This window comes from Hyperolius riggenbachi, chromosome 2 (genome assembly GCF_040937935.1).
Source record: "Hyperolius riggenbachi isolate aHypRig1 chromosome 2, aHypRig1.pri, whole genome shotgun sequence".
Lineage (NCBI taxonomy): Eukaryota > Metazoa > Chordata > Amphibia > Anura > Hyperoliidae > Hyperolius > Hyperolius riggenbachi.
In genome coordinates, this window is record NC_090647.1 from 199,649,687 (window position 1) to 199,672,128 (window position 22,442).

Here is a 22,442-nt window from a genome sequence, read left to right on the forward strand (position 1 = left end):
GAAAAAAAATTGTACAGGTTGAGCTCTGAAAAGAGCTGTTGCTGGGTGCTTTAAAAGCAATATTAATCAGTCAGGAACAAGCAAAGCAGCCTAGAACCTAACTAATCTGTCCCTAAGAGAAAAAGTCTGCAGCAGCTGTCCCTTTCCTCTCTCTAGCAGGCACACGAGTGACTGTAATGGCCGCCGGAGGCTGCCTTATATAAGGGGGGTGGGGCTCCAGGGCTTACTGTAGCCTGAATGGCTACAATGTGCCTGCTGACTGTGATGCAGAGGGTCAAAGTTGACCCTCATAGTGCATTATGGGGCGAATCGAACTTCCGGAAAAGAACTTCCAGGCGAACGCGAACCCCCAATGTTCGCCTGGAACCGTTCGCCGGCGAACCGTTCGGTACACCTCTATTCCTATACTGCCCTGGCATTTTAGGGCCCCTAAACCGCGAGGAGTAGTCTAGAAAACAAATGCTTCAAAATGATCTGTGAATAGGACGTTGGGCCCCTTAGCGCACCTAGGCTGCAAAAAAGTGTCACACATGTGGTACCGCCGTACTCAGGAAAAGTAGTATAATGTGTTTTGGGGTGTATTTTTACACATACCCATGCTGGGTGGGAGAAATTTCTATGTAAATGGACAATTGTGTGTAAAAAAATCAAACAATTGTCATTTACAGAGATATTTCTCCCACTTAGCATGGGTATGTGTAGAAATACACCCCAAAACGCATTATACTACTTCTCCTGAGTACGGCGGTACCACATGTGTGGCACTTTTTTACACCCTAAGTACGCTAAGGGGCCCAAAGTCCAATGAGTACCTTTAGGATTTCACAGTTCATTTTGCGACATTTGGTTTCAAGACTACTCCTCACGGTTTAGGGCCCCTAAAATGCCAGGGCAGTATAGGAACCCCACAAATGACCCCATTCTAGAAAGAAGACACCCAAAGGTATTCCGTACGGAGTATGGTGAGTTCATAGAAGATTTTATTTTTTGTCACAAGTTAGCGGAAAATGACACTTTGTGAAAAAAACTATTAAAATCAATGTCCGCTAACTTGTGACAAAAAAATAAAAACTTCTATGAACTCACCATACTCCTAACGGAATACCTTGGGGTGTCTTCTTTCTAAAATGGGGTCATTAGTGGGGTTCCTATACTGCCCTGGCATTTTAGGGGCCCTAAACCGCGAGGAGTAGTCTTGAAACAAAAATGACCTGTGAAATCCTAAAGTTACTCATTGGACTTTGGACCCCTTAGTGCAGTTAGGGTGCAAAAAAGTGCCACACATGTGGTATCGCCGTACTCGGGAGAAGTAGTATAATGTGTTTTGGGGTGTATTTTTACACATACCCATGCTGGGTGGGAGAAATACCTCTGTAAATGACAATCTTTTGATTTTTTTACACACAATTGTCCATTTACAGAGGTATTTCTCCCACCCAGCATGGGTATGTGTAAAAATACACCCCAAAACACATTGTACTACTTCTCCCGAGTATGGCGATACCACATGTGTGGCACTTTTTTGCACCCTAACTGCGCTAAAGGGCCCAAAGTCCAATGAGTACCTTTAGGATTTCACAGGTCATTTTGAGAAATTTCGTTTCAAGACTACTCCTCACGGACAAAAAATAAAATCTTCTATGAACTCACCATACTCCTAACGGAATACCTTGGGGTGTCTTCTTTCTAAAATGGGGTCATTTGTGGGGTTCCTATACTGCCCTGGCATTTTAGGGGCCCTAAACCGTGAGGAGTAGTCTTGAAACGAAATTTCTCAAAATGACCTGTGAAATCCTAAAGGAACTCATTGGACTTTGGGCCCTTTAGCGCAGTTAGGGTGCAAAAAAGTGCCACACATGTGGTATCGCCGTACTCAGGAGAAGTAGTATAATGTGTTTTGTGGTGTATTTTTACACATACCCATGCTGAGTGGGAGAAAGATCTCTGTAAATGGACAATTGTGTGTTATAAAAATTAACAAATTGTCATTTACAGAGATATTTCTCCCACCCAGCATGGGTATGTGTAAAAATACACCCCAAAACACATTATACTACTTCTCCTGAGTACGGCAATACCACATGTGTGGCACTTTTTTGCAGCCTAACTGCGCTAAGGGGTCCAAAGTCCAATGAGCACCTTTAGGCTTTACAGGGGTGCTTACAATTTAGCACCCACCAAAATGTCAGGACAGTAAACACACCCCACAAATGACCCCATTTTGGAAAGTAGACCCTTCAAGGTATTCAGAGAGGGGCATGGTGAGTCCGTGGCAGATTTCATTTTTTTTTTGTCGCAAGTTAGAAGAAATGGAAACTTTTTTTTTTTCTCACAAAGTGTCATTTTCCGCTTACTTGTGACAAAAAATAATATCTTCTATGAACTCACTATGCCTCTCAGTGAATACTTTGGGATGTCTTCTTTCCAAAATGGGGTCATTTGGGGGGTATTTATACTATCCTGGAATTCTAGCCCCTCATGAAACATGACAGGGGGTCAGAAAAGTCAGAGATGCTTGAAAATGGGAAAATTCACTTTTTGCACCATAGTTTGTAAACGCTATAACTTTTACCCAAACCAATAAATATACACTGAATGGGTTTTTTTTTTATCAAAAACATGTTTGTCCACATTTTTCGCGCTGCATGTATACAGAAATTTTACTTTATTTGAAAAATGTCAGCACAGAAAGTTAAAAAAATCATTTTTTTGCCAAAATTCATGTCTTTTTTGATGAATATAATAAAAAGTAAAAATCGCAGGAGCAATCAAATAGCACCAAAAGAAAGCTTTATTAGTGACAAGAAAAGGAGCCAAAATTCATTTAGGTGGTAGGTTGTATGAGCGAGCAATAAACCGTGAAAGCTGCAGTGGTCTGAATGGAAAAAAAGTGGCCGGTCCTTAAGGGGTAGAAAGCCCTAGGTCCTCAAGTGGTTAAGCTATTTAGTCCTTATGTAATATCAAGGCGACCCAGGGCACCCTGCAGCTGTTCCGTGAGGTACCATTTGGTATGTTTAAAATGTTCCATCAATGTCTTTATCTCATCATTTGTAAGAGTTGCAAGAATAAAGCCTTTCCACTTTTTGAAGAAACCTGCTGTTTTCTTGTCTTTGTGTATGATAGACTCTAGTTTGTCTTGGTTGTAGATATGATGAAGCTCTTCTTTTACGTCCCAAACCGTGGGGGTACTTGGATATATCCATCTGTTGAAAATAACTTTGCGGGAAGCTATAATAATCAAATGTGCTAGCTTAGTCAAGTTCGGGTTAGCATTTGCGCTTGGGCCTGGCTTATTGGGTTCAACATAATTAAACAAGAGCATGAGTGGGCATAGAATCAGTTGCAGGTTACATACTTGTTTAATATATATCAAAACATCACACCAAAATTTTACTATTGTTGGACAAGAATAAAGACAGTGGAATAAATCAGCATTTTGCAAGGAGCATTTGGGACATCTCGGAGAATAATGCGCAGGGGGGATTTGGTACTTTATATTAAAGGCAAATTTAGCCCTATGGATCAATTTAAGTTGTGATTCCCTCCAGGTTTCCCCAGGTACCATTTTATGGACCACCCTGTAGCCTTCCAATATTTTTGCCTCGAGATTTTCACTCGAAATATCTTTTTTCCATTTGGAAAAGTTATTTTGTGCTTTGGCGTCTAATTTAATCTCCTGAAGTCTAGCATGAATTTCAGAGAGTGATAGCTGGGAGGTATGAGGGGAGATAAACTTATCAAACGAATCAAGGTTTGCTATTTTTGATATGTCCCTTATTTTGCTTCGTATGTATGATTGTAGTTGTCCATAGTACAGGAAGTGGCTCCTAGGTACACCAAATTTAGCCCTAATCTCGTGAAAGGTCAAAAGCCTCCCCCTGCGCAGATCACATATATGCCCCAAACACTCGATACCTTTTTCTTTCCAAGACAGAAAACCCCCATGAGCCAAACTAGCTGGAAAGCCCGGGAGACCCTATAGTGGCATATATTTAGAGACTTGTTGTGGAGCTAAAAATGTTTTCCTAAGGATTCTCCAGGCCATCACTGTATCTTTAATTACTCTACTGTTCTTGAGTTTCGGTGGCATGTGTTTTTGTGTGGTATGTAGGAGACCTGAGAGTGACCAGGGATCCGAGAAAGATGCCTCCAGGGAGTAGTTTGAGTATTTGCTGGATTTATTAAGCCAGTCTCTAATATGTCTGGTTAGACATGATAAATTGTAACGTCGGATATCTGGAATTGCAAGACCCCCCCCACAGTCTAGGGAGTGTCAGCTTGGAAAGAGCTATCCTTGGCTTTTTATTTCTCCACAAGAATTTATTTAGGGCCCTATTTATGTCTTGTACGTCTGAATGCTTCATCAGCAAGGGGATGGTCTGTAAGGGGTATAATAGTCTACCAAAAGTAACCGATTTAATGAGGGCCGCCCTTCCCGGGAGATTAATTGGCAGGTTTTCCCAGCTGATTAATTGGCGTTTTAGGTCCCTAATCAACGGGGCATAGTTCAAGGAATATAACATGTTCGGATCTTTATGTATCTTGATACCTAGATATGTAATCACTGGACTGACTTTGACAGGGAGGTGGGTCAATTTGTGTCCGGGAGCACAGGGGGAAAGATACATTAGTTCACATTTGGATATGTTAACTTTGAACCCGCTAAGTGATCCCACTTCCTGAATAATTTTGAAGACTTCCTTCAGTTGGGACTCCGGATTTCTTAGGAATAGCAAAATATCATCAGCGAACATGGCCTGAGAAATCACTGTATCCCCCACATCCATACCACGCACGCCCCTATTTAATCTCTGAGTCAGAGGTTCTAGCGCTAGGTTAAAGAGTAAGGGAGACAGGGGGCAGCCCTGTCTAGTACCTTTTTCGAGCGCAATTTCCTCGGAGAGGAACCCCGGGATATATATCCGCGCCCTCGGGTTAGTATGCATTGCTTTTATTAGGTTCCTGATTCCCCCCTGTAGATTCATTTTGTCTAAAATTCTCTCCATCCAATCCCAATTGACGTTGTCGAAGGCCTTTTCGGCGTCAATCAGAAGTAGTGCGTAGGTGTTACATGATTTGGGATAAGCTCTAACATGGTCTTGAGCTATCAGCACCTTACGAATATTGGCTATGGCAGATCGGTGGCGTACAAATCCCACCTGGTTAGGACTCACAAGTTTGGGAAGTAAATCTGCCAGTCTATCGGCCATTATTTTAGACAATATCTTAAGGTCCTGATTTATCAAGGAGATGGGGCGATAGGATCCTGGGTCTAAGAGATCCTTGCCTTGTTTTGGGATCAGTTTGATGTAGGCCATGTTCTCTGACAATGGGTACTGCCCTCCCTCCAAGATTTTATTAAACAGAGAAGCAAGATATGGTGCTAATTCTTGTTTTAAAATTTTATAGAATTCGGGGGTGAGCCCATCTGGTCCTGGGGCCTTTTTATTTGAAAGGGATTTAATTGTACCTTTTACCTCTTCTGGAGTGATGTTCGCATTTAGAAAGGATAGGTCTTCCTCCGACAAGGCCGGAAAAGATAGTTCATCAAACCAAGGAGGACTCTCTAAGGTTTGTTCGTGGGATCGTTTATATAAATTTTTATAAAAGTTGCAAAAGGCCGTACTAATGGATTTAGGGTCATTTAAAATCTGGCCTGACGGAGCTCTTAGGCTAGTTATAACCGTAGTGGTTTGAGGGGGTCTTGCCATTCTCGAGAGGAGGCTCCCCATTTTGTTCCCAAATTTATAGTAGTACAAATCCCTATAGGATCGTAGGTATCTCTCTCTGATCTTGAAGTCCGTATCAGATTGTTTTTTCGCTGCTAGCCATTCTAAGCGTGATTCCGGGGTGGGACTGTTGAGGAATATCTTATGGGCGGATCGTAGTTTTTCCATAGAGGAGATATATGATTCGTGGGACTTCTTTCTTTTGCCTGCCACATAGCTAATTATTCTCCCTCTGAGTGTAGGTTTGGCAGCCTCCCAGAAGAGGAAGATGTCTTTTATATGAGGGGCATTATCGTCTTTATATTCCCACCACCACTGTAAAAGCAGTTGGGCAAAACCCTCGTCCTCATATAGATGTGACGGGAAGCGCCAGATGATATCAGTACCCTTAGGGATTGTAGGAGAGAATGATATTTGTATGGGGGCATGGTCTGATATTACGAGATCTAGGATTTCTGCATGTGTTATTTGTGACAATACCGAGGGCGTGACAAAAAGATAGTCTAGGCGAGACCAAACATCATGGGGGTTAGAATGAAAAGTGAACTCTTCACTATCTGGATGCAAAACCCTCCAGCTGTCACGTAAGGGAGTGGATGCTATGTAGTCATTCAGGATTTGCGATTTAATGGTAGTGAGCTTGCTTGGTAGCGTTCTTTTGGATCTATCCTCGAACGTATCCATAATGGCGTTAAAATCGCCCCCTTGAATTATTTTAACATCCCCCAACAGTAGTACCTCTTTTCTAATCTCATTATAAAAAGATTTGTCCTCCTCATTTGGAGCATATACATTGAAGAGGATCAATTCTTCTCCTGCCAAACGCAGCCTGACCCATGCCCACCGCCCCTCATCGTCAGCTTTGTGGTTAATAATCTGTCCCTGCAGAGATTTGTGTAATAAAATTAAGACTCCAGCTTTACGCCCCTGCGCTGAAGAATCATAAACCTGTCCCACCCAGGATTTAGACATATACTTAAATTGATCCTGCGTTAAGTGGCACTCTTGAAGCATTGCTATGTCTAATTTAACCTTTTTGAGATGGCGGAGCGCTATTGAGCGCTTCCCTGGGGAGCGCAGGCCCTTAACATTCCACGATGTTATTTTTAACATCATGGAGGCAGTGTATCGTGGATCAGGCTGGGCGACACCCTACATATCACATATAACTTGAAAATACTCTCATTTCCGAGATGACAGATCCCTCCCAAAGTTTGCCTCCCCCCTTCCCTAACCCTCTCCCCATTTGGCAAGGATTTGCAAGAAGGAGCTAAACTGCTCCTTGATTTCACCATAGGGCTTAATGTCCGTGCCGGCGGAGAAAAAACAAAAAACACCAGAAAAAACAAAGAAAAACAAAACCAACAAAAAGCATAGTTACGTGACTCCACTTCTACCCTGGACGTCATCCTCAACATCTTTACTCCACGCCGGTACTCCGGCCAGTGTCATTTCCTTAGCTGTAAGTAAAATAGGGAAGCCCGCACCTCCCATCAAAAGTAGGTTGTCACCAACTGAAAATTCAGAACTGTATAGAAAAAACAAAAGGAGTCAACATGACTATTTCAATTCTAGGGGGTGAACAAGCTACAGTATGGCAGCGCCCCCTGCCTATCAACTTCAGTCAATGCAGAAAGAAAAAAGATTCCTGATCTCAATCAGGATTAGGATTGTCTCTTCGCAGAAAAGTAAAGGCCTCAGTGACTGAGTGAAATACGTGCGTTTCGTCAGCGTCGTCTGTCACTCTCAAGATTGCAGGATACTGTAATGCAAATTTCCATTTCTTTGCAATGCATAGCGCACAGGCTGGATTGAAAGCTTGACGTTTCTTAGAGACTTCAGCTAAATAATCATTAAAGATCCGAATCTGCGTGCTTTGATGCTCCAGGGGGTGATCTAGCTCTCTGTATGATCGCAACAGCTCGTTTTTTTCGGCAAAATCCAGATATCTGGCAAGAACTAGGCGTGGAGGGCGTTTATCTGAGGGGGATCGCGGGGGTCCCACTCTGTGGGCTCGTTCCACTTTGCATCCTCTCTTGAATCCTAACATTTTAGGGAGTGTGGAAGCACAAAAGTCACGTAGAGCTTGGGCTGTCATGGACTCAGGAAGGCCCACCACTCTGAGGTTGTTACGTCGTGAGCGGTTTTCCAAGTCCTGCAACTTTTCCTGCATTTGTTTGTGTTCAGCCTTCATCTGCTTATCTCCCTGCTTTTCATTTGCTCTTTCATCTTCTATCTGTTGAATGCGGGCTTTTGCTTGATCTAGGCGCTGATCGTGCACTTTTATTTTAAAGTTAATCCCCTTAAGCGTCTGATCTATTGCTGCCTGTATTACTGTCTGCAGCTCTGGTGCTAACTTCTCCACCACCGCTGTGGCCAGCTTTTGGTAGTCAATGTCCCCCCTTCCTCTCTCACCTTGCTCTGCCTGCTGGGAGTCATCTGGGTACTCAGTGCCCAGCGATTGCTGGATCTCCGGATCTATTGTGGGAGACTGTGGCTGAGCGGGCTGCAGGGAGGGAGGGACGGCGGCCATATTGGGAGCGGCTTCCTCCGTGTCAGGGATTTGCTTCGTTGTGGACCACGTTATGTACCGGTCCATGAGGCGAGCGGATGTCGGCTGGTGAGTCCAGATGGTCTCCGGAGACTGCCGCTGACAAGCGGGGGCGCTTTGTGTGCTCTGGGGATCACCGGCGGGGACTCGGCTAACGGAGCTCTCAGCTCAACCTCCTTCCATTCAGGCGCCGGAACCGGAAGTCCCGTGGTTGAGTATTTAGCGACACAGAACACCTCATCTTGCTCAGCCACCAGCGCTACTACTAGCACCACTTCCGCTGCATTTGACACTTCGCAAGAATTATTTAGTGGTGAAATCACTGATGCACAGCCATTGTTGTTACAGCCAGATGAATTTTCACCAGCTCATATGTCTGAGTTACGCGGCAACACTATGGATGTAACGTGTCAGGAGGATGAAGGACCTACTGATGGTGCAAGTTTGGATTTGTCTGAGGCAAGCGAAGCTGGGCAGGATGACTACGATGATGACGGTAACAGGGATCCTCTGTATGTTCCCAATAGAGGAGATGAAGAGGGGGACAGTTCAGAGGGGGGGTCAGAGAGTAGTAGGAGGAGAGAAGTTGCTGAAAGAAGCTGGGGCAGCTCTTCGTCAGAAACAGCTGGTGGCAGAGTCCGGCACCATGTATCGCCACCTATGTACAGCCAGCCAACTTGCCCTTCAGCATCAGCTGCTGAGGTCCCCATAGTGCCCACATCCCAGGGTGGCTCAGCGGTGTGGAAATTTTTTAATGTGTGTGCCTCAGATCGGACCAAAGCCATCTGTTCGCTCTGCCAACAAAAATTGAGCCGTGGAAAGGCCAACACTCACGTAGGGACAAGTGCCTTACGAAGGCACCTGGAGAAAAGGCACAAACAGCAATGGGATGGCCACCTGAGCAAAAGCAGCAGCAGCACACAAAAGCAAAGCCACCCTCCTTCTCCTCTTCCTCCTCCATCAGGTGCATTATCTGCTTCTGCCGCTTTCTCCCTTCCACCTTCACAGGCACCCTCCTCCACTCCGCCTCTGCCCTTGAGCGGTTCCTGCTCCTCTGCCCACAGCAGCAGTCAGGTGTCCGTGAAGGAAATGTTTGAGCGGAAGAAGCCAATTTCGGCCAGTCACCCCCTTGCCCGGCGTCTGACAGCTGGCGTGGCGGAACTGTTAGCTCGGCAGCTGTTACCATACCGGCTGGTGGACTCTGAGGCCTTCCGTAAATTTGTGGCCATCGGAACACCGCAGTGGAAGATGCCAGGCCGCACTTATTTTTCGAGAAAGGCCATACCCCAAGTGCACCGTGAAGTTGAGAGGCAAGTGGTGTCATCTCTTGCGAAGAGCATTGGGTCAAGGGTACACCTGACCACGGATGCCTGGTCTGCCAAGCACGGGCAGGGCCGCTACATTACCTACACAGCCCATTGGGTGAACCTGGTGGTGAACGATGGCAAGCAGAGCGCAGCGGACCAAATTGTAACACCTCCACGGCTTGCAGGCAGGCCTCCTGCCACCTCCTCTCCTCCTGCTACATGCTCTTCGCTGTCCTCCTCCTCCTTGGCTGAGTGGCAGTTCTCCTCTCCAGCTACACAGCCCCAGCTCCGCAGGGCCTATGCTGCATGCCAGGTAAGACGGTGTCACGCCATCTTAGACATGTCTTGTCTCAAAGCGGAGAGTCACACTGGAGCAGCTCTCCTGGCTGCTCTTAAGAAACAGGTGGATGAGTGGCTGACCCCGCACCACCTGGAGATAGGCAACGTGGTGTGCGACAACGGCAGTAATCTGCTTGCCGCTTTGCATATGGGGAAGCTGACACACATACCCTGCATGGCACATGTCATGAATCTAGTGGTTCAAAGATTTGTGGCAAAGTACCCTGGCTTAGCGAATGTCCTGAAGCAGGCCAGGAAGTTCTGTGGGCATTTGAGGCGGTCTTACACAGCCATGGCACGCTTTGCGGAAATTCAGCGCAAAAACAACATGCCGGTGAGACGCCTCATTTGCGATAGCCCGACTCGCTGGAACTCGACCCTGCTCATGTTCTCCCGCCTGCTAGAACAGAAGAAAGCCGTGACCCACTACCTCTACAACTACAGTAGAATGAAAGAGTCTGGGAAGATGGGGATGTTCTGGCCCGACAACTGGACACTGATGGAAAATGCATGCAGGCTCATGCGGCCGTTTGAGGAGGTGACCAACCTGGTGAGCCGCAGTGAGGGCACCATCAGCGACTTAATTCCCTACGCTTACTTCTTGGAGCGTGCTGTGCATAGAGTGGCGGATGAAGCTGTGAATGAGCGTGACCAGGAACCGTTACGGCAGGAACAGGCATGGGACCAATTTTCATCAGACCCAGCTGTTTTCTCAACACCTGCGGCAGCACAGAGGGGGGAGGAGGAGGAAGAAGAGAAGTCGTGTGCAGAAGACGAGTCAGACTCAGAGGATGATGAGCAAGGTGTTTCTTTGGGGGAGGAGGAGGAGGAGGAGGGGACAGCGGCAGGAGAACAACCTCAGCAGGCATCGCAAGGGGCTTGTGCTGCTCAACCTTCCCGTGGTATTGTTCGCGGCTGGGGGGAGGAGGTTGACTTACCTGACGTCACTGAGGAAGAGCAAGAGGAGATGGAGGGTACTGGATCCGACTTTGTGCAGATGTCGTCTTTTATGCTGTCCTGCCTGTTGAGGGACCCCCGTATAAAAAACCTCAAGGGGAATGACCTGTACTGGGTGGCCACACTACTAGACCCTCGGTACAGGCACAAAGTGGCGGACCTGTTACCAACTCACCGGAAGGTGGAAAGGATGCAGCACATGCAGAACCAGCTGTCAACTATGCTTTACAATGCCTTTAAGGGTGATGTGACGGCACAATGCCAGCAAGGTACCACTGCCACTAATCCTCCTCCCGTGTCCACGCAGTCAAAGACAGGACGCTCCAGCGATCTCATGGTGATGTCGGACATGCGGACGTTCTTTAGTCCAACGCCTCGCCGTAGCCCTTCCGGATCCACCCTCCACCAACGGCTGGAACGGCAGGTAGCCGACTACCTGGCCTTAAGTGTGGATGTAGACACTGCTGTGAACAGCGATGAGGAACCCTTGAACTACTGGGTGCGCAAGCTTGACCTGTGGCCAGAGCTGTCCCAATTTGCCATCCAACTTCTCTCCTGCCCTGCCGCAAGCGTCCTGTCAGAAAGGACCTTCAGCGCAGCTGGAGGCATTGTCACAGAGAAGAGAAGTCGCCTAAGTCACAAAAGTGTTAAGTACCTCACCTTTATCAAAATGAATGAGGCATGGATCCCGGAGGGCTGCTGCCCGCCCCAAGACTAAGTCAGTCCCCGCACTCACAGCATCTCTGCCTGCACGCCGTGTGACTGGCTGCCTGGCCTGCCCCAAGAAGACTAAGTCGCTCCCAGTCCCTCCACACAGCATGTCTGCCTGCAGGCCGCTTGACTACCTTCTCCGCCACCACCAACAGGGTCCGGGACTCCAGGCGGATTGCTGAATTTTTTAGGCCGCTGCTAGCAGCGGCCGCTGTAATAATTTTTCTGGTGCGTGAACATGACTGCCTAATTTTTCTGGCTGCACTGCGGGCAGCTGCAACAACAAAAGAAAAGGCATGTACATGCGCCCATTCCCCTTCGTGATCATTACCTTGCCGTGGTGAAGGGGCTTGCGTATCACAATGAAGCAATGACCGGCGCCTAGATGAGTGTCTCGGGGGCACACCCACGATAATAAGGTCGTTGCCTCATTGTGGTCAGACCAAATTTGATCAGCTGGACAGTCACTGTTCTGTCATTCAGCTACATCAGCCAGGCGACCATATGGGCTGTAAAGCCACCAAAACCTGCACTCTCGCCATGGTGCGCACCAGTCCAGCACGGCCGTCACTACACAAACAGCTGTTTGCGGTGCGTTACACAGTAAGTTTGGTGTGTCAGTGTGAAGCAGTACCTTAATTACACTACCTGATTGATGTATACACATGCAAGATGTTTGAAAGCACTTTAGGCCTGTCATTTAGCATTCAATGTGATTTCTGCCCTTAAAACGCTGCTTTGCGTCAAATCCAGATTTTTCCCCGGGACTTTTGGCATGTATCCCACTCCGCCATGCCCCCCTCCAGGTGTTAGACCCCTTGAAACATCTTTTCCATCACTTTTGTGGCCAGCATAATTATTTTTTTTTTCAAAGTTCGCATCCCCATTGAAGTCTATTGCGGTTCGCGAACTTTAACGCGAACCGAACCTTCCGCGGAAGTTCGCGAACCTAAAATCGGAGGTTCGGCCCAACTCTACCAGCAGACTGCTGACACCGGTATCATGGTATTACCAGTCTCTGATGGATCCTTCATAGGTATATATTGGAAGTATTTCTAAGAAAAAAACTGGGAAATACAGGTCACACTTCCACTCTTACTGCTACATAAAGATCTGGGATCAAAGAGAATCTCCCTACCAGATCACAGATGAAAATGGAAACCTTTGGCAGAACCAAACCTTTCTCCTTTTAATGCCAATGTAAGAAGAGTTTAATTGGCTCCCAGACCCATGCTTCTGTTGCCCCTCTTCATTTCTATTTGATGTCTTAATGTTTGACCCACAAACTTTGATCATGCTCACTCCAACTATGGGAACATTAAGTGGGTTTCCTTGATGAAACCAGCTCCCTTCCCCATCTCATAGTGCTAATTAGCAGCAGCAGTAGGATATGGTGGAAAGTTTGAAAGACAATACTGGGAGAATCTTCACCACTTTCACTTTGATGTTGTGAAGACACCTATAAAGGGAAGAAGAGGAGTAGTAGGGACCATCAGGAGCCTTCATGTAAAGGTTAGTATTATGTTTTCTTCTTACAGGTTTTTCTTTTGTATTATAAGTCTGGAGTTCTGCTTTGAGTAAGCTGAAATGCTTAGATATCCCCTCTGTACCATCTCACTGTTCTGTATCAAAATTATATCCTGATTATATTTTTCCATTAAGATAAACAATATATCTGCCGCCAGCCTGTTACCATTCAACTTGCTATGCAGCTGATTTTTAGGAAAATAACAGTTGCTTTCCTAAGTTATTAAATTGTTTGAGGGTGTTTTGCTATTATTTCTGCAGTACTTGTTAGCACAATGCAATATTTCTAATTACAGTTTTTATTGTCCCATTAAGTGTTCTGCAATACAGAGGCATGTTCATCTTCAAGAGTTTTAAGCTCCTGGTATCCCATCTGAATTATGAGACAGGATTGCACGTGAATTTTTTGCTAGCATACATTTTCAACAATAGCATTCAGTTACAGGACATAACTCCTGAATAAAATATAATATAGTCCACAATAAAACAAAACCTACTGCTGAATTTACACAACAAGGTTTCTTTTAGAGGTCTCTATAGCTATGATTGCTCCAGGTCCACAGTACAATAGAAGACTAGGACATCTATGACGGTAGGGGACAGTAGTGATGCTATTAAGACATTTAAAATTTTTTTGCAAGGTTTGTGCCTAGGGAGATAAAGTGTTAATTATTCTATAAAAAGCAGAAAAGTAGTTAGTAAGTTAGTAAATGTAAAGGTTAAAGTGACATAAACAAGGGGCCAATTGATATAAAACATTTGAAAACACTATAAAAGGTGGATAACGATGGGCTTATTTAAAAAAGTGACCACTCAAGGTCAAATACAAAAAAAAATAGGAGGAGCCCTGATTGGATAACATTCTTACAATATTAAAAGTAGACTTACCTCTTGAATGTATAACCAATGAATATATGGAGAACTCATACGCACCTGGTACAGTAATTCAGCGCTGTTTGTGATGAAATGCGGTTTCCAATAAAATGCACTGATGGTGCTTTAATTTGGTAATAAATACCCTTTGCATTCATTGGCTTTTTATTCAGATGGAAAGTCTCTGGTGGTGGACAGCGGAAGTCCATGCAAAGTCCACAATGCTGCCACCTGCAGGAATTTGACGGCAAGAAGCATGACGCTTGCTTTACTGTTGGGCTGTGCCTCTGTATTCAATACCTGGACACTAGATACTCCTAAAACCAAACCAGTATGACAGCTGGGCAACTGGCACTGTTCACACGGGCTTCTGTGGAATGGCTGGCGGCAGTTCGTTTAGCCAATGCTAAATGCTTTCCTGCTACAGAACAGAAAATCGCTCAACATTGGTTCCTTGTATTTTGTCATAGCAATAAATTAACATCGTCAGCCATACTAGCCTTCTTCTCTTCATTCTATTGGACTGTTTATCTTTTGGCTTGAGCATGCTGTGCACCAGAGTGGCAGTCATGCAGCCCCTGTAACTCATCTGCCAATGCACCATAGTGCCATCTATCTAATATATGTGAACGGATTCATAAATGCAGATGATGCTGCAGATGATGCTGGAAGCAGGACATAGGGCCATATGCAATTCACTTTTTCACCTGAGTTTTCTACCAGGAGATACTTTTTCATCTTCGATTTAAAGTAATTTTCCAAGACTTTTCAACTAAAAAAATAGGTGAAAAAGTACAAAAAAAATTATTTTGAGTATTTTCTTGCTTTCTGGTGGTTTATAAGGCATTTTATTGACAAGTTTAAAAATATCACCTTGGAGAAAACTCAGGTGAAAAACGTAATTGCATATTGCCCATAGCATCCAAGACGAGATGACAGGCTCTATCGCAATGTTTAATTGAATGATGCCAACTGCCGTCACAATAGTTTAAAAAATGCTTCCATTCATTTGAATGTCATGGCAGTTGATCACTTTATAACTACGCTTTTGATTGCTGCGTTAACCACCCATGTGAACCAGCCATAATGGAAATAAAAGATGGCAGCCTCTCAGATAATTTACCCTTTAACCTGAATTTCAGAAATATTATATGGCAATACTTTATAAAGTGGGGAAGGCATAGAACCATTTTCAGATTGTTGTTGGTATCGCTGTTTGAATTGGGAAGATTTCTCTCAAATACTACTAATTCATGGAAATCCAGAGAGAGGGTAACAGCCTCATGTTGCTGATTGAGAGAATGCTAGAAGTTGTTAAAGCTGTCATCAGAAAAATGTGTGGATTCTTTGAAGAATCTAAAATTGAAAGCATATTCTGCTTTGTTTAGAACTTTTTGTTTACTAAACAATTCCATGTGCATACCTTCATCGTTGTGATGTCATCATTATTACTCTACAATGTAGGAAAAGAAAATCAATTGAAGGAGGGAGTGTGACCAAACTTTCGACAGGAGCCGTATTATGTAAAAGGCAGGGGGAGGGGGGTGGCCTTTAACACTGGTGCCCATGTCTCTGTTGTTGTGCCGTTGATAGTGGAGTGAATGGATAGTGTAGGTGTTTTAATTGAGGATCCTGCATTCCGAAACCTGATTTATGACGAACACCGCACTTCAGCACATTAGTGGACAGGGTCCTGGTGTGGTCACTAATGCTGCGCTTCACAAGACTGATGCTTCCTCCTTCCGTCTTGGAAGGAGGAAGCATCAGGGTCACGTGCACCGCGATGTGAACCACAGTCCCGTGACCCTGTCCACTGCTGAAGTGCGGTGTTCGGCATAATTCAAGTCTCCGAATGAAGGGTCCTGAATATTTGAACACTAACACTAGTCATGGACAAAAATAAATAACTTTATAAATGTTCTATTTCTTCCTTGCTTTATCTGAAATCAAACAATGAAAGGATTTATTTGACCTGTTATGCAATGTTTAATAGATATGCTTTTTTTATTTCATTTTAACAGATCTTGCTGAGCTTGTTTGTTGCAGTTATCTTGGACAATTTAGAGCTTGATGAAGATTTGAAAAAGCTTAAGCAGGTAATTAAGTTTACTCCATTCCAAGAAATGTAACATAATTATCACTGTCACTGAAGCTGGCTCAGAGCTCTTTGCAGAAAACTGTTATTTCAGAAAATGCTGTGATAATAAATGAATAATTCCCTACAGATGGTGAAGGCTTATTTCACATCAAGATGCAGTATACATTTAGGCAAGCCGCACTGAAACACGTTCTTGTCACTAGATTAAAATTATAAAACTGGCAGCAGATACTAAAAGCAGGAACCCTGAGGTACTTACTCATTCACTTGTTTATCTAGCAGAACACATTAGAAGCCTCTAAGCCATTGCCATTTTCCACTTTCAGCAGAAAAGTCAAAGATCTACCGTACCCTCTTGTAATGCAAGCCTCCTTACTGCCAAAGAAGCCTTGAGCATTATGGGATACATGGGAAATGTGGCAGAACTTTGACATTCGAGCTCAGGGCACTCATGAACAACTGTGGGTGCCGGCATTTATTTTATTTTAGATTTCGATCTAGTGACAGGTTTACGTTACAAGGATCAGATTGCTGGGGTCAAACATATTATATTCATACATGAGAACTCAACTGTAAAACTGTGTTTGAAAGCAGGAAATTATCACTAGCATTAATAGTTTACTGGTCCCTATGGGGACCAGGAACAGGGAGAACCAGTTTGTCTTTAAACCTTCCTGGCGGTCTCCCCGAACGTAGTTCGGGGTAAGCCGCGCAGGAGGTTTTCTCCGGCCCCGCTGGGCCGATTTTCTTAATTTTTTTTTTTGCTGGACGCAGCTAGCACTTTGCTAGCTGCGCCAGCACACTGATCACCACCACCCCGCGCCCGATCGCCGCTATACGTTGCGGCGCGCCCCCCCCCCCCCCCAGAGCCCGTGCGCTGCCTGGCCAATCAGTGCCAGGCAGCCCCAAGGGGTGGATCGGGACTCCCAATGACGTCACGACGTCGCTGACGTCGGTGACGTCATCCCGCCCCGTTGCCATGGCGACGGGGGAAGCCCTCCAGGAAATCCCGTTCTTTGAACGGGATTTCCTGATCGAAGCGGGCGGGGGGATGCCGCTGAGCAGCGGCTATCATGTAGCGAGCCCTGGGCTCGCTACATGATTTAAAAAAAAAAAAACTGCCGTGCTGCCTCCTGCCGGAATTTTTCATATCGCCAGGAGGGTTAAAGAAAACCTGAACTGAAAATTTAAAGTAAAAATAAACATACACAGGTCATACTTACCTCCCGTGTAGTCTACTCCTCAATCTCTTTCTCCTTTGCCGCGTCCTGTTTGTCCACTGTGAACAAGGAAATTCTCCGTCCTCCATTTTGAAAATGGCCATTACCCCATAACAGCTTTCTGGTCAGCACACAGTTAAACTGTAACATTGCCCACTTGAGCCCTAGGGAAACATAGACATTACTTGGCACATCTGTCGTCCTCTCAGCTATAGCTGACAGCAACTGCTAAATAACTGACAGCAACTGATATATTTCAGTTCTGACAAAATGTTGTCAGAACTGGAAGGAATCATTGTCAGAAGAAAATGGTGAGCTTCTGAAAGGAACTGATGGCAAGGTAACTATGTAATGTTCATTTGAAGTTACCTCATGTGTTTATTTTAAATCTTTTTACTCAGTACAGGTTCCCTTTAAAGGACCACTCCAGCGAAAAAAGTAAACAGTTAAAATCTGACACAACCGACAAGTTTTGGACTAGTCCATCTCCTCATGGGGGATTTTCAGGGCTGTCTTTGCTTTCAGAAGTATTTCCTGAACAGCGGTTTAACTGCCAAAATAGTAAGATACCAGCCAGTCTCCCTACTCACTTGTACACTATCTCATCAGTTAGAAGTGGCAACTGCCATTCGGGAAATGGTTCTGAAAAACAAAGAAAACCCTGAGAATCCCCCACGAGGATTCTCAGGGTTTTCTCCAAAACCTATCAGTTCTGTCAGATTTGAACTGCTTACTTTTTTCATTGGAGTGGTCCTTTAGCCTATTTAACAGAAAGATGTCAGGTCTGTAAATTTATCGTGCATCTCTATATCCATATGCTGTGTGCATTATACATTATCTGTGACACAACATTTAAAGTGGTCTGAAAGCCAGCATTTCTGCTTCGCTCTAAAAGATTCCTCACAGCACGAAAGCTACTATCCCAGAATTTTTTTTTAGCAGAACATCACTGAAATGGTTAAAGTGAACCTCCAGACTAAAAATAGACTCAGCAGCACTGAAAAGGCCTCGTGTTTCTTTAACAGTTTCACAGCATCAGAACTTTGTTTCTCTTATACAAGACTCATTTTTAGCTGCACAGAAGAAAATTGCCCGGGCATTTTTCCCCTGATGCTGTGCAAAGCATGATGGGATTTCTGATGTTGTTGCTATCGTTCTGCTGTTTTGGTGCACATTTTTTTCTCTTTCATTTTTAATTTGACATTTGAAGCCTAGGGTGCGCAGCTGGGAGGGGTGATCAGGACACAGGACAGTTGGAACTGTGTCTCCTGCTCCCTGTCACCTCCTTTCAACCAAAAAGATGGCTGCCCCCATGACAAAGATGGCACCCCCCATGAATCACAAACATTTGCCTGTTCTTTTAAAACAGGGTGAGTAAGAGGTTATGTTACCTATCTATTCTAATTAACATAACTAATGTAACTTAACCACTTGCCGACCGCGCACTCATAATGCGCGTCGGCAAAGTGGCAGCTGCAGGACCAGCGACGCAGATCTGCGTCGCCGGCTGCAGGCTGATTAATCAGGAAACAGCCGCTCGCGCGAGCGGTTGCTTCCTGTCAATTCACGGCGGGGGGCTCCGTGAATAGCCTGCGGGCCACCGATTGCGGCTCGCAGGCTAAATGTAAACACAAGCGGAAATAATCCGCTTTGTTTACATTTGTACAACGCTGCTAACAGTAGCAGCGTTGTACTAGATCAGCGATCCCCGGCCAATCAGCGGCCGGGGATCGCTGTCACATGACAGGCAGGAGCCTGTTAGAGGCTGCACAGGACAGATCCGTTCCTGTGCAGCCTCCGATCTCCGGGGAAGGGAGGGAGGAGAGGGAGAGGGGGAATCCTGCGGTGGAGGGGCTTTGAGGTGCCCCCCCGCCAGCCACTCGCAGGCAGAAGCGATCAGACCCCCCCAGCACATCATCCCCCTAGTGGGGAAAAAAGGGGGGCGATCTGGTCGCTCTGCCTGGTGTTTGATCTGTGCTGGGGGCTGTAGAGCCCACCCAGCACAGAGCAGCGAAATCAGCGCTGGTCCTTAAGGGGGGGTAAAGGCTGGGTCATCAAGTGGTTAATGACAGTATGTTTGTTTAGGCTGAAGTTCCCCTTTAAACAAAAGCTTTTTGTCCTGCTATTCAGCTTCAATCCTCATCCACACTGTAGATAACAGTATCTTTGTTTACATTCCAATGTTGTTACAATGTGTGTAAACACAGTCTAACAAGTGAAGGAGCTCTCTCACACACACACACACACAGTTCAGAAAAGCTCATTAGCAGATGTTCATATATAATAAAATGTCATTTGAATAAAATGCAATGCCAGCTTTCAGGGTAATATAAACTACACTTTGGAAACTTATAATTTGTTAACAGACAATATTACTTATGCACAAAAGCAAATATGATAACTGTATGAGTAATAAAAAGTAGGAAAACACATTTTTATTGAATGTTATGTCAGAGTTTTAGACCAGACTGTTTCTACAGTTTGGGGACCAATTAAATGTTTCTTTTATGCCCTATGATGTTTACTTCTTTGCGAAGGAAGAACCTGTATTAATTGTTCAGTGATTTGACAAACCCAATTAAAACAAATAGCCTTTTAGGAGAATTTTCCATCCATCATTAGTGCTCATATAGCCCTCAAATTCCTCTTTTGGTTTCTGTCTGAGCAAAAAAGACAAAGAAGCAAGATAGGTTTGTTACTATAGGCAACATACACAAGTTCTTACGCCATGCTCCTAAATGACCACTGATACCTTTAATTATATGAGCTCTACACTGAAGAATGTTGGACCAAATCAACTTTTTAATAATGGCTGTGAGCCCAAAGTTCCGCAGCTACTATATTTACAGCCCATGTATGAGAATGAAAAAGGTAAATGTAAGTGCTGACACTGCCTCCTTCAGTATACATATCTGCATCAAATACATGTGGCAAAAGCATGTGCTTTTCAAATTTTGGATTATTTTAAGCATAACAGGCTTATATTAAATAGCATGAAAATCAACAGGTGCTATAAAATCAGTATGTTCCCTTAAAGCGGACCCAAACCAAACATTTTTTTAATTAAAAATATTTAGTTGCACCACTCTGACACATACAAAGATAAATAAAAACTCCTTTAAGCCTATGAGCATTTCAGTGCATGCTTTTCACCCTTCTCTTTTCATAGCTAGGGTTATACTGGGGGCAGCCATTAGCAATTCCTCCATTGCCGGACACCGCCTACTCCACCAGTTTGCCGGAAAAATCCCTGCAATTTGAAAGGAAGGGAGGGGTTTCTCCAATAAATGTAAAATATTTTATATTTGTCATCATCCAGCTGAAAAAAGGCTGCTATTTATTATTATAATTTAGAAATAGATTTTATTTCTTGTATTTTTAATTTGGGTCCACTTTAATTTAAAGACAATACCTGAAGCATGCATTATAGCTAAGTAGAGAGACAGTTTTCAGAGACAGCATAAAATGTTCCTTTCAAAATATAATTAGCTTTTTCGATGCAGTAAACATTCAGGCACATCTAAATAAAATTCAATGCATTCATTAAAAGCCAGATTCAGAACTTCTCCTGCTAAGATTTATCCACTACAAATGTAATATGATTTAATCAATATTTCTTTATGCTTCTCAAAAGTACTTTTTAAAAGTGAACTGCTGTCAGATAAATATGCTTTAAAGCAGACCTGAACTCAGAACTTCATCTCAGTTTTAAAAGATATGCAACAGCATAATAACCTTTACAGAAAAACATTTCTTTGTTACAGCTGATACCAATCCTGCAATAAATCTGCAGTTTGTCTGCTTCCTGCTTTCATGGAAGCAGACATATTGTGAATATCCTGTATGAGCACAAATGAGCTCTCTGCCGTGGCAGTCAGCTGACGCAGCCAAGGGATCAAATTACAAATTGTTCCTAGTCACAGATGAGGGGGAATTAGAAAGGGTAAACTCTCTAAAATACATAGAGGTTGCATGTCTCTGTGTTTTCCTTCTGTCCAGTGGAAGAGTTCAGCTTCACTTGAAGTGAAGCTGAACTCCAGTCCCCTCTGGATCGCTGACTGGCCACGCAGAACGGGGCTGCTACCAGAGCATCTAGGAGGATTGAGACACCAGCATGGGAACCATCTGCGCAGAGGGGGCTGGAGGAAGCCCCAGGTATGTATAAAATTTTTAGTCCCCCTCGTCTCGGGTGCACTTTAAGTTGGGTACACACCATGCAATTTTCAACTCAACTACTATTTCCAATCAAGAAAATGATCAGATGGATGGGACATAAAAATCGACAGCATACTGACTACTGACAGCCAATCCCAGCTCAAAATCGATTTCTTTCTCTATCGGAAGCAGATCAGACATGCTGAAAAGTATTGGAACTACTGGCTATTGTTCCGTGTGTATTTCCTTTTTGTTCATTTTCAATCCCCATTCAGAAATATGAAAAATTTGCATACATGTGTATGCTAGCTTTTTTCTATAGCCAACCAATGTCAGATCCAATCACTCACTTGAAACAGATCAGAAGTGAAACTGATCAGAAGTAAGTGATTTTAATGGATGTGTTGTAAACTCTTGGTTTGTGCTTTGATTCTCCATTACCATCCATTTTCAACTGTTGATATCTGCAATGCAGTGTGTTTATTGATCCATTTTAATATTAAGAGTTTTGATGACAGCAGTGCACCCTGCATTTTGCAGTTTTTTCCTGTTGAGTAGGAGTTTCTTTAGAGCAGGGGTAGGGAACCTATGGCTCGGGAGCCAGATGTGGCTCTTTTGATGGCTGCATCTGGTTGGTTCACAGACAATTCAGTAGGGGTTGATTCACTAAGCTACACTGCTCAAGCAGCGCAGCTTAGTGTGGAAGAGCAAGTAATATTTTCAAAGTAGGCACGCTATTGCTGTAGCATGCACTACTAACTTACTCACGGTCCCCCTATAACAAACAGCTGCTCCAATTGTCCCACTCTTGACCGTGTCAGGTCCAGTGACTTTGTAGGACAAGATCCCTGCACTTTGATTGGCCCAATAGGCTGCCTGTCACTTGACAGGCAGCCTGTTGAGCCAAAGTGCGGGGATCTCGTCCTGAAAAGTGAATCAACCCCTAAGTCAGCTAGCTAATTGTAAAAGCTTTTA

The 22,442-nt window shown here is 44.4% G+C and overlaps 1 protein-coding gene across 8 annotated transcripts in view; it reads left to right on the top strand.

Moving 5' to 3' along the window:
• NALCN (sodium leak channel, non-selective) overlaps nucleotides 1-22,442 on the top strand; it is a 640,650-nt gene that overhangs the window by 354,556 nt on the left and 263,652 nt on the right. For all 8 annotated transcript variants that reach the window (XM_068267982.1, XM_068267985.1, XM_068267987.1 and 5 more), the window contains one exon: nucleotides 16,016-16,090. In XM_068267982.1, the coding sequence (XP_068124083.1) occupies nucleotides 16,016-16,090 (75 nt within the window). The remainder of the gene's footprint in view (nucleotides 1-16,015; nucleotides 16,091-22,442) is intronic.